This window comes from Podarcis pityusensis (assembly GCF_964106645.2).
Source record: "Podarcis pityusensis genome assembly, chromosome: 3".
NCBI lineage: Eukaryota > Metazoa > Chordata > Lepidosauria > Squamata > Lacertidae > Podarcis > Podarcis pityusensis.
Genome location: NC_138026.1, coordinates 595,919 through 607,906, shown reverse-complemented (window position 1 = coordinate 607,906; position 11,988 = coordinate 595,919). Strand labels below are relative to the sequence as shown.

Genomic DNA, 11,988 nt, shown 5'->3' with positions numbered 1-11,988 from the left:
GCGTGCGCGCGCCGTCTCCGCCTCAGCCCGGAGCCTCTGCCGCCGTCATGGCTGACAACGCCGCTGCCGCCGCCGCCGCCGCCGCCGCCGGCCTGGAGAACCACCGCTTCAAGAGCTTCAAGAACAAGGGCCGAGACGTGGAGGTGGGTGCCGGGCGGCCGGGCCGGGAGAAGCCGCTCTGCGTAGGCCGCAGCCTGCCTCGTGCGGGGACGGCGCCCCGCCGGGATCCCGCTTCTCCGGCCGCCTCCCTGCCCGCCCGCCCGCCTGCCGGGGCGGCGCGGCGCCCTTTGGCGGGACCCCCCGGCGCCGAGGCTCCCCGAGGCGGAGGGCGGGCAGCGGGGCGGCCGGGAGCCCTTTGTGCTTCTGCGCCCCCTCCCCCCCCCGTGGCCCCGGGCAGCCTGTCGGAGACGGAGCGAGGGCTCGGCCGGGTCCCTCTGGCCTCTTTGTCCTTCGCTGTCGCCTGGGACGCCGCCTCCGGGCGCGGGGATCCTGACAGCCAGTTTGCGCCTCCGCGGATCTCCCCTCGAGCTCGGCCCCATCCTCCCTGGAACTTTGGACAGATGCATCCATGCCCTTTCCCATGTGTTGGCTTTGACAGGCGCCTCCCCCCCCCCCCCCCCCAATAGCCGTGTTTACTCCTAGCTGGGCTACGGGTCAGTTAGTGCCCAAATAACCCAGATACAGTAACTGTATTTTGAAGACCGGTGCTATTGCTGCCTCCAAATAGCAATATTGCTGGCTCCAGTGGTTGTCCATTATCACCTACAAATGTGAAAGTGAAGAACAACCCATTCTGTCTCTCTGTTAAACGCTCTATTTCCAATATGCAGGATTGATAGGAGCCTTGCATGTTATCATCACTGACATTTAATCCTTTGTTTAGCCCTGTAGGCCTCCACCCAGCTGCAGGTTGGAGTATCCAAATGTACCTGGATTTGTTTATAGGGGACACAATATATAATGAAAAAGATAATGGTTTTTTTGCTTAGGCTGCCATTGTATGCATGCATATCAGATAATTTAAGGGGGGTCTTCTACTTTTAGTAACCATGCAGAGCATTGTATTGTTAGTTTTGTGATTCTAAGTAGCAGCTAGTTTACAAGATGGTCACTTTGAGGAAGAGATGGAATAGTAACAACAACAATAGGACCTATTGCCCTAAATGTCAGTGCTTCCCCTCCAACCTGCTTTTGGGTTGTTAACTGTGGATCCAGTTGGCATGGAGCTCAATTTGGTTGCTGGTTCTCCAATTGCTGCTCCCTATAAAAGAGTAGCAATTGCAAGGGTACAGACACACTGTACTATTTTTTTAAATTATAGCAGATCAGTGGTAGTGTTTTTTCTTTGATAACATAGGTGTAGTGTGGCCCAAAGGGAATCTTTTCTTCTAAGCCAAGTGATATTGTGGGGAAGGGGCCCCTATTCCACCTTACAAGGGCTCTGGAGAGCCTAAATACGGTCAATGTGGATTGGAGCTATGTTCTAATATACTGTCTATTCTATATGGTCCTGAAAGACCTACATTGGCTCCCAGGATGTTTCCGAGCACAATTCAAAGTGTTGGCGCCGACCCTTAAAGCCCCAAATGGCCTCAGCCCAGTATACCTGAAGGAGCGTCTCCACCCCCATCGTTCTGCCCGGACGCTGAGGTCCAGCTCCGAGGGCCTTCTGGCGGTTCCTTCACTGCGAGAAGCGAAGTTACAGGGAACCAGGCAGAGGGCCTTCTCGGTAGTGGCACCCGCCCTGTGGAGTGCCCTCCCATCAGATGTCAAAGAAACAAACAACAATAATCTGATTTTAGAAGACACCTGAAGGCAGCCCTGTTTAGGGAAGCTTTTTATATTTGATGAATCATTTTATTTTAATATTCTGCTGGAAGCCGCCCAGAGTGGCCAGGGAAACCTAGCCAGATGTGTGGGGTATAAATAAATAATAATTATTATTATTTATTAGGAAGAGGGTGCAACGCACCTTCTCTATCATTTCATCTGTCCTGGGTTTGTGCACTTGTCAGTATGTTGGGAATTGAATACACAAGGATTAGGAGACAATATACAGTGTGCAATACCATTTCCCCCATAGTCCTTGAGAACGAACGAGAACGCTCCTATCCATTTCCTACCATTGGCGTTAGCAGGGTTACCAAGGCACTCTTTGTTCAATGAAGCCAGACTGAACAGCATCTAGGCTATTTTGCTTTGATTAGTGGTCCCTGCTGCTGCCAACCTAGCAGTTCGAAAGCACATCAAAGTGCAAGTAGATAAATAGGTACCGCTCCGGCGGGAAGGTAAATGGTGTTTCCGTGTGCTGCTCTCGTTCTCCAGAAGCGGCTTAGTCATGCTGGCCACATGACCCGGAAGCTGTACGCCGGCTCCCTCGGCCAATAGAGTGAGATGAGCGCTGCAACCCCAGAGTCGGCCACGACTGGACCTAATGGTCAGGGGTCCCTTTACCTTTTACCTAGTGGTGAGCACCTTATTTTGTGAGTATCATAACACCATACGTGTTGAAGGCAAGAACTTGTAATAGTTCTCATGTGGTACTAGCAGAGTGCATTTCTAGTAGGCTTAAGTTCTTGGCTATTTTAAATCTCAAAAACCTAGTTCTTACAGTCAGTAGATGAGATGGTGAGCTTATTCCTGGAAGGTCAGGCTATTGAAATGATTTGGACAGCAGCTGGAGTGTAGGTGGCACCAGGCACACTGTGAGGAAAACCAGACACAGTAGGGCACATAATTGTGATTTTTGCATGGTTATTTGGGTGGCAAAGAAAGCTTCCTTTGCTACCTCAATTGCATGCTAAAATTCTAGGCAAGTTTTTCCACCTGGTGGGAGGATTGTTCTACAGTGGTGCCTCGCAAGACGAAATTAATCCGTTCCGCGAGTGTCTTCGTCTAGCGGTTTTTTCGTCTTGCGAAGCAACCCGCTTAGCGGATTAGCGCTATTAGCGGTTTAGCGGCTATTAAAGGCTTAGCGGCTTAGCTGTTAAAAGGCTATTACCGGCTTAGCGGCTTAGAAAAAGGGGGGGGGGAGCGAAAAAAAATCTCAAGACTCGCAAGACATTTTCGTCTTGCGAAGCAAGCCCATAGGAAAATTTGTCCTGCGAAGCAACTCAAAAACGGAAAACCCTTTCGTCTAGCGGGTTTTCTGTCTTGCGAGGCATTCATCTTGCGGGGCACCACTGTATATCTCAACAAATGGGATGATTGAACCCTTGAATGCCCATTATGATGCATTTGCTGGGCACTTTGATAACATTGGTTGCCTTCATAGGAACTTGAACACCACGGTTGTGACAGGTCCAAATAATGTGATAAACATGTCAGCTTGTCCACTTCCAGCTTGGTGATGTGTACAAGGTACTTGAAAATGACTTGCCCAAATGACAACATGCCCCCTTGACCCTTGCCCATCTTGCCAATTTCAAACTAGCTGAAGGGAGCTGACAAGGTGTGTTTACGATATGGCCAATGCTCTTTTAAGGTATGGAGAAAGAGGTGGGAGTGCATCCACTCCTAAAGAAATGCGACTTGGACCCTGTGGGTTTTCGACAACTACTAACTTCTTAGGATGGGTACTTAAGAGGTGACAGCTCTTACATGACATAAGATCAAAGGCATCTTATGTAAACTCCTTAGAGGTTCTGATGATTAAGCAGCATATAAATCCTGTTCATAAATACACTCATATCTTGGTTCTTGAATGAAATCCGTTTCAGAAGTCCATTTGACTTCCGAAAACATTTGGAAACCAAGGCACGGCTTCCGATTGGCTACAGGACGTTCAGCTTCCAAAAAAGGTTAGCAAACCGTAACACTCACTTTTGTGTTTGTGGTGTTTGGGAGCCAAAACGTTTGAGTCACAAGGCATTCGAGAATCAAGGTACGACTGTAAATCCTTCCCAGTCTGGGTGTGGGACTGGACTTGGTTGCTCTTGATGAATGGTATCACACCGTTGTTTCTGCTTGATATCTCAGCAGCTTTTAACACAGTGGTTTTCAAAGTTTTGTTCTTTGGGCCATGCTCTGAGAATAAAAATGTGCTCATGTCACACCAAATTTTTAATTGATATGAAATACATTGGGAAACAAAGAGAAACAATTCCAGCTCTAGGGAATAGCATTGTGTGACTACAGAATCATAGAACTGTAGAGTTGGAAGGGACCACCAGGGTCATCTTGTTCAACCCCCTGCACTTGTACTATGGGGTGCTGCAGGGAACCATCTTGTCCCCTATGCTTTTAAGCATCTTTACGAAGCTGTTAGAGTGGATAGCAGGAGATCTGAAACATGGTGTCATCAGTATACAGTTCTCTGTGACATCTGAATCAGGTGGGGCTGAGCAGATCCCGAACTAGGAGCTGAATGGTAGAATGGATGAGGGACAATAAACTGATACTGAATTTTGAGGCCCTCTTGGTTCTCAGATTTGGGAATTGATCCCTTTGACCTGAGTGGGAAGCTTCGGCTAGTACAAAATGCTGTGGCTAGGCTGCTAATTGGTGACCCATACGGCAAGCATATAATACCTGCCTTGAAGAAGAGACATTGGTTTCCAATCTGCTACGTAACCAAGTTCAAGGTTTTGTTACTGCCCATGTAGCTCATCCGTGTAGCGCTAAGCAACCTGGAACCTGGTTATTTGAGATTGCACCTTTACAATTCTGAGTTGGAAGGGCGCCAAAGGATCATCTAGTCCAGCCTCCTGCAATGCAGGAATCTCAGCCTCCCCATATGAACCAGCCCTTCCACTAATATCCTTTGATGAGCTCATGCTGGTGGTTCTATAGCCTTTCCTGACCCATCTGCTGTCAGTCACAAGAAGGATGTATAGCTCCTGCTTGACTGAATAGCTTCCCCTCCAAGATCCAACAAGCATCTTTACTGGTGTGTTTCCACTGGCATTTAGTGCCTTTTTTTTATTCACACAAGCATAGCTTGCATACATACACCATTCTGTTGTACATATTTATGAGTGTTTTTAATGGCATTTAATTATGTTGTACACTGCTTTGATACTTCTTTGGCGATCACTTGTAGCCGAGTAAGATTGTGTTTCATAAACACGGTTTTAACAATGAGTCCGTAAGTGACTGTGGAGGCCAATTCTGAATAGAGTGAAAAACAACATAGATATCTGGTACAGGCCACAACTGTTTGACGTGGGGGTTCAGTTCCCAGCCCCTGTGTGCATTAACAGAGTGCGTATAAGAGCCTCCACTCCCATTCCACCCTGCCTCCATTATGCCCTCTTCTGGATTCAAAAGGACCCACTTGTTGGCGATCGCACAACAATTGGACATGCCTAAAATGGTCACTGTCTGTCGTTGACGTAAGGTACTCCTTGTGAAATGCAGCAATTGTACAGAATGTGTCCTCAAGACAAATGTATATAATGCCATTATATTTGTGGTAGTATTCTCAGTTTCTTCATAATTCCTAAAACTGAATTTGCTCCCCATCCAACCATTGGGTTGATATTTTCTTTATGCCATCCACCACAACTCCCAAATTTTTTTTCTAGGTAGTCACTGTCCTGGGTAGCCATTTTGTTTCCCATCCACATTCACACTTTGGAATTTCACCTATTCAGGGATGGCAGTTTCCTGTGAAAAACTAGCTTTAGTTTCTTATTAAAACTATTTAATAATAGTCCATTAAGTCCAGTCGCGGACGACTCTGGGGTTGTGGCGCTCATCTCGCTTTACTGGCCGAGGGAGCTGGTGTGCAGCTTCCGGGTCATGTGGCCAGCATGACTAAGCCGCTTCTGGCGAACCAGAGCAGCGCACGGAAACATCATTTACCTTCCCGCCAGAGCGGTACCTCTGTACTTTCGAAGTGCTAAGTTGGCAGGAGCAGCGACCGAGCAACGGGAGCTCACCCCGTCGTGGGGATTCGAACCGCCGACCTTCTGATCGGCAAGCCCTAGGCTCTGTGGTTTAACCCAGGCTCTTATTAGTTACACAGGAAACCAATATAAATATAAAATACACTATTGTAATTAGACAATGCAATTTCGGCCATGGTGGTTTTAAAGTTTTTTCGTTTTGGTTTGGTTTGGTTTTTTTTAAGCCTCAGCTCAGCCTATGTGCTCAGGTTGAACAGTTGTTAGTCCTTGGACCAGATCTGGCTCACCAGGAAGTGCCGCATGGTTCTATTGCATACCAGCTCAAGAGGATAAATAAAATTGTAGATGGATGAACAGTATTTGTAGCACTGCGATTGGGAAGCAAGGCATGAGGAATGAGGGAAGGAGAGAATGGGGATTTGGCACTACAGTGGTACCTTCATTCTCAAACTTAATCCGTTCCGGAAGTCTGTTCCAAAACCAAAGTGTTCTAAAACCAAGGCGCGCCTTCCCATAGAAAGCAAAATGGATTAATCCGTTCCAGACATTTAAAAACAACCCCTAAAACAGCAATTTAGCATGAATTTTACTATCCAACAAGATCATTAGCCCATCCATCAATCAATATGCAGATGATACCCAGCTCCACCTCTCTTTCAAATCAGAACCAGTGAAGGCGGTGAAGGTCCTCTGTGAGTGCCTGGAGGCGGTTGGAGGATGGATGGTGGCTAATGGATTGAGGTTGAATCCTGACAAGACAGAAGTACTGTTTTTGGGGGACAGGGGGCGGGCTGGTGTGGGGGATTCCCTGGTCCTGAATGGGGTAACTGTGCCCCTGAAGGACCAGGTGTGCAGCCTGGGAGTCATTTTGGACTCACAGCTGTCCATGGAGGTGCAGGTCAATTCTGTATCCAGGGCAGCTGTCTACCAGCTCCACCTGGTACGCAGGCTACATGCCTACCCTACATGCCCGCGGACTATCTCGCCAGAGTAGTGCATGCTCTAGTTATCTCCCGCTTGGACAACTGCAATGCGCTCTACATGGGGCTACCTTTGAAGGTGACCCGGAAACTACAACTAATCCAGAATGCAGCAGCTAGACTGGTGACTGGGGGTGGCCGCCGAGACCACATAACACCGGTCTTGAAAGACCTACATTGGCTCCCAGTACGTTTCTTAGCACAATTCAAAGTGTTGGTGTTGATCTTTAAAGCCCTAAACGGCCTCGGCCCAGTATACCTGAAGGAGCGTCTCCACCCCCATCATTCTGCCCGGATGCTGAGGTCCAGCGCCGAGGGCCTTCTGGCGGTTCCCTCATTGTGAGAAGCAAAGCTACAGGGAACCAGGCAGAGGGCCTTCTCGGTAGTGGCGCCCGCCCTGTGGAACGCCCTCCCATCAGATGTCAAAGAGATAAACAACTACCTGACATTCAGAAGACTTCTTAAGGCAGCCCTGTTCAGGGGAGTTTTTAATGTGTGACATCTTAGTGTATTTTTGCTCTTTGTGGAAGCCACCCAGAGTGGCTGGGGAAACCCAGCCAGATGGGCGGGGTACAAATAATAAATTATTATTATTAAATGAAAGCAATAAATAATGTACTGTAGTCACACAATCAATCAGTAGCTGAACTGGGTTCCACACAGCCACTTTACCTAGCACTTCTCATCGCTTCACCTGCCCAGATGTGGCATAGGCGGCAAATCCCCAAGTCTTACAGATAGTTCCCCTTTCTGGGTTCACCGATAAGGATAGCATGAAAGCAAGCCCATTAGCTTATATCAAAGCAAGTGATTATAAATCTATACAAGCTCATTGCTACAACACTTGCCAATTCATTGTGGGGTTATCTTGATTACCAAGATGGCATTAGTAAAGCTCCTAGATAGTTCACCTTTGGTTGAACAAAATTTGCTTTTAAAAAATTAGCCTGACATTTTTCATTTTTGCACAAGTTAACACCAATCCAAGTACAGATCTATGATGGGATATACAGTCATACCTCGGGATAGATACGCTTTAGAATAAGTATTTTTGGGTTGCGCTCCACGGCGACCTGGAAGTAACGGAGCGCGTTACTTCCGGGTTTCGTCGCATGCGCATGTGCAGACGGTCAAAATGATGTCACGCGCATGTGCGGAAGCGGCAAAACGCGAGACGCACAGTCGGGTCTTACATTTTGTTCAGGATGCGAACGGGGCTCCGAAACAGATCCCGTTCACATCCCGAGGTACCACTGTACACTCCTTTATTTTGAGAATGGTTTAATCCTGGCATTTGCCTTTTAGTTAACTAGCTCTTAACCACTTATTCTCGGTTTGTTTATTTATACAAAACTATTTATGTATACATTGTGGCCCTCTGGTAAACCTCTTAGAAAGGTCCCTTAAATGATGGGTTATAAAGCTGCTAAATTAACTAGAGTTTGTTTTAAACCTGGCCCAAACAAAATGCTATTTGAGAATGCTAAGGAGAAGAAAAATGAGCAGAATTTTAAAAAACACATGAAACTTTGTGGGAAGGCCAGGGAAGAGGGAGCATGAGAGTTTGTGCTTTGCTTGGGCTTATTCAGTACAGTGCTAAAACCATGGTTTAGCATTATGCACAAATGTGGTCAATATAAAGTTATTCTATACCTAAATATATATATATATATATATATAAAAACAATTATCAATATAAATTGTAGTCAGACAAATCATAAAACATGGAACATATGTTAATCAAATTAGGCATTCATCCATCATAGAGCAAACAATAAAAACTATTATTTTTAACTACAAAACTCAGTAAGCATGAAGTTCACAAATCAGCTCAAGACAAAACTACTAGTATAAATAGTACAGGCCCTTTACATATCATAAACTAAAAGGAAAGGTTTTATTGTGAACATGTGTGGGGAAAGTTTTTCAGGTCAAGGGCCACATCACCCTAGTGGAAAGATGTCAGATGAATTTCAGGACCAGAAACACAGCAGTAGACCAAGACAAAGCTATTTCCCATGTGAGCAGGCATAGACGTAATTCTTAGTAACTCCACTCAAGTTTTATCTTCCATTTTCTCCACAGACATTTCTAATAAAGTTTGCTTTTTTAAAAAATAAAAAGCTCCCCATACCCTTTATGTCCTTACTCTACAAAAGGCAAAAGAAGTTAATAATCTCAGAGAAAGAATAGAAATAATAGCACTGCACAGTTGAACTCTAAGCACTGCCTTAAAGTTATTTAAAGCCTCGAATTTTGAAATGCAATTGCAGCCTAATAATTGCATGCATGTGATTGCAAAATGTGTGGACACTTTTTGCATAAGAAGAGCCTTTTCTCATAATAAGAGCCTGCTGGATTAGGCCAATAATCCATCCAGCCCAGCATCCTGTTCTCACAGTGGCCAACCAAAAGCTTGCAGGACAGGAACATAAGCCCTCTTTCCTCAGGTGGTTTCCAGCAGCTGGCACTCAGAGCAGCAATTGCACATAATGCACAGCATCCACATCTTTCCCTCTGTCAGCTGCTCCTTGCTGAACAGCTGATGGGGAGGAAGGAATCAAGGGGAGAAGGTTGTGTTGGGCCTATGGGTTGAAGTTTATTCACTCCTTCGTTAAATCCGTTTTTAAGAATATTTAAATGGAGGGAATTAAAAGACAACATATATAAGCAAAACCAGAAATAGCATATATATACACACTTATACTGAATGACAGCAGAATAATAAATATTTTCATCCAAATCAATTGCTGCTGCACTGTTAAATTTTCTTATCCATATAGCTGATGTGATAACACGCATGCGCGCGCACACACAGATATATTGAATTAATTACGGTTCTGTTCCCCTGAGGAAGGTTTCTATTAAAACACATCAGACAGTTGATCTTTTTATTAAAGTTCTTCATATATTTTGACAACATTTTGAAGCTTGTCTCTCTTTTCTGTATTGTTTTTTGATGCTGGCCTCCTCTTTCTTTTGAAGTGAATGTTTACCACCTCATCTCCTTTTGTGTGAACCAAATGTAATTTCCCAAAACAATGGTTCAGATGCGTGTAATCTCTCCAGCAAATTTCCTACAATTATTCTACAATTTTTCTGTTGTCCTGCAGTGCTACATTTTGCATGTCTTTTTTCACCGTTCAGCATTCATTTGCAAGAAAGACCAAACAAGAAGCTCCATTGCTGCGATTGGTGTGTCATGATGTCAGCTGTGCCACTTTCCCTTGAGGTGGTGTGCGGATGGCAAACGCAGGCACAGCATCGCTGGGATGTGTGTACTGAGCCCTTCCCACATGCAAAAATTCTCCTTGAAATTTCCTCAGCTATTTTTTCTCTCGGTGAATGTTGCTTTTGGAATCACTGCAGAAAAACAACTTAAGCAAAATAGTTTTTGGGAAGAGAAAATGATGGCATTAGGGATGGTTGTGGTATTCCTTCCCACCCATGTTTTACTTTAAATGGTCTCACTCTGCCTTGTAGAAAATTAGTATGACACATCTCATAATCAGTGGAATAAAGTTCTGTAACATCTAGCCTGGTGTATAGTTGTAGGTTCCCTAAAATTGGTTAAAGAGAGTTAAACTGAATCATCATAGGCTTTGGTACTATTACTTCATTTGTGTGTTGTATGTTTCTGTTTTTCTCTTCTACAGACTATGCGAAGACATAGAAATGAGGTGACAATTGAACTTAGAAAGGTGAGTATATCACTTTTATTTGTTTATGCTTTGTTTAAAGCGGCCATGAGAGGTTTCAGCTATGGAGGTTCATGTGTGACTTGGGAGAGCGCTGAAAAGATTGTGTCCTCACCAGATACTATTATGTCATGTGTCTACAAGGAAAGCATCAAGTACATTGTTGTGTCCAGATTTCTGAATCTGGCAGATCAACAGTTTGTTTTTTGTAAGACATTCTGCCAGAGTTCCATTATGTTCTCCCCATTTTTAATTTGCTTTTGAGACTTTACTTCCTTTGTCTGTGGTTGTCTGTGCTTGAAAGTGTCCTTGATGGTGCCTTTCCTCTTTCTCAGAAGAACACCACCCACAACTAAGGCCCAAAACCTCTTAAGCCTATGAACAATGTTTCACTGGGTCAGGCTTCTGAAAGAAAGAGCTGGAACTGTTTGGTTATACAGTGGTACCTCGGGTTACAGATGCTTCAGGTTACAGACTCCACTAACCCAGAAATAGTACCTCAGGTTAAGAACTTTGCTTCAGGATGAGAACAGAAATTGCGCGGCGGCAGCGGAAGGCCCCATTAGCTAAAGTGGTGCTTCAGGTTAACAACAGTTTCAGGTTAAGAACAGACCTCCGAAACGAATTAAGTTCTTAACCCGAGGTACCACTGTAATCTGGTACACACTTTCCTGAGAGTAAATCCTGTTGAATGCAGTGGGGTGTACTTCTGAGTAGATATGTTTAGGATTGTACTGTGAGTAGTTCCTAAATAAACATGAATTAGTGAAGCAGTTTGCTAAGTACAAAGAATAGTGAATGCTGTAGTGATTAGTTTCAGTATGTTTGCTTACACAGGATTAAGATACATAGTATTGGTATCTGAGTTTGAAATACTCCTGCTCATAACTAAATTTAAATGTGTTTTTCATTATTAATAGTTTTAAATATGAATATCTAGTAAAGAATTTGTTTTCAAGAGACTATGTACTAGAGGTCAGCAGTCGGAGGCATCTGGGCCAAATCTCTTGTCCTGAGAGGGTACCTTGCGGTCTCTGAAATTGTCAGTCAGAGGCAAAAGAAATCTGTTGAATGAGTGCCAATTGTAGCAACATAATTTGCGATCAGACATTGGGGTTTGGGCTTTGGCCCCCTATCGCTGAGTCCATTCTCAAAATGTCCCAACAGAAAATCTAATTGCTTATCAAACAAAGATCAGTTAGTTGATTAGGTAGCCCATCTAGGAGAACGAAAACTCTGATCCTAACCTTCTGCTGCCTTGTGGGAGATCTTCAGGAGAAGAAAAGGCTAAGGAGTACTAAACCCTACACAAATCTGGAGCAGAGTCCCTAAGACGGTTGGATGGCGCCTTGTTTGCCTCCTTCCAGCAACTCTTGCAGCCAAGCTGGTTCCAGTCGTATAGCTCTGCTGTCCTTTGAACCACATAGAATCCTAGAGTTGGAAGAGACCACAAGGGCCATC

General features: G+C 44.9%; 1 protein-coding gene across 1 annotated transcript in view; it reads left to right on the top strand.

Moving 5' to 3' along the window:
• Positions 1 to 11,988, top strand: part of KPNA3 (karyopherin subunit alpha 3) — a 32,212-nt gene continuing 20,224 nt past the window's right edge. Inside the window, exons 1-2 of the mRNA XM_080997424.1 lie at positions 1 to 143; positions 10,486 to 10,530. Coding sequence (XP_080853550.1) covers positions 48 to 143; positions 10,486 to 10,530 — 141 coding nt within the window. The 5' untranslated portion in view covers positions 1 to 47. The remainder of the gene's footprint in view (positions 144 to 10,485; positions 10,531 to 11,988) is intronic.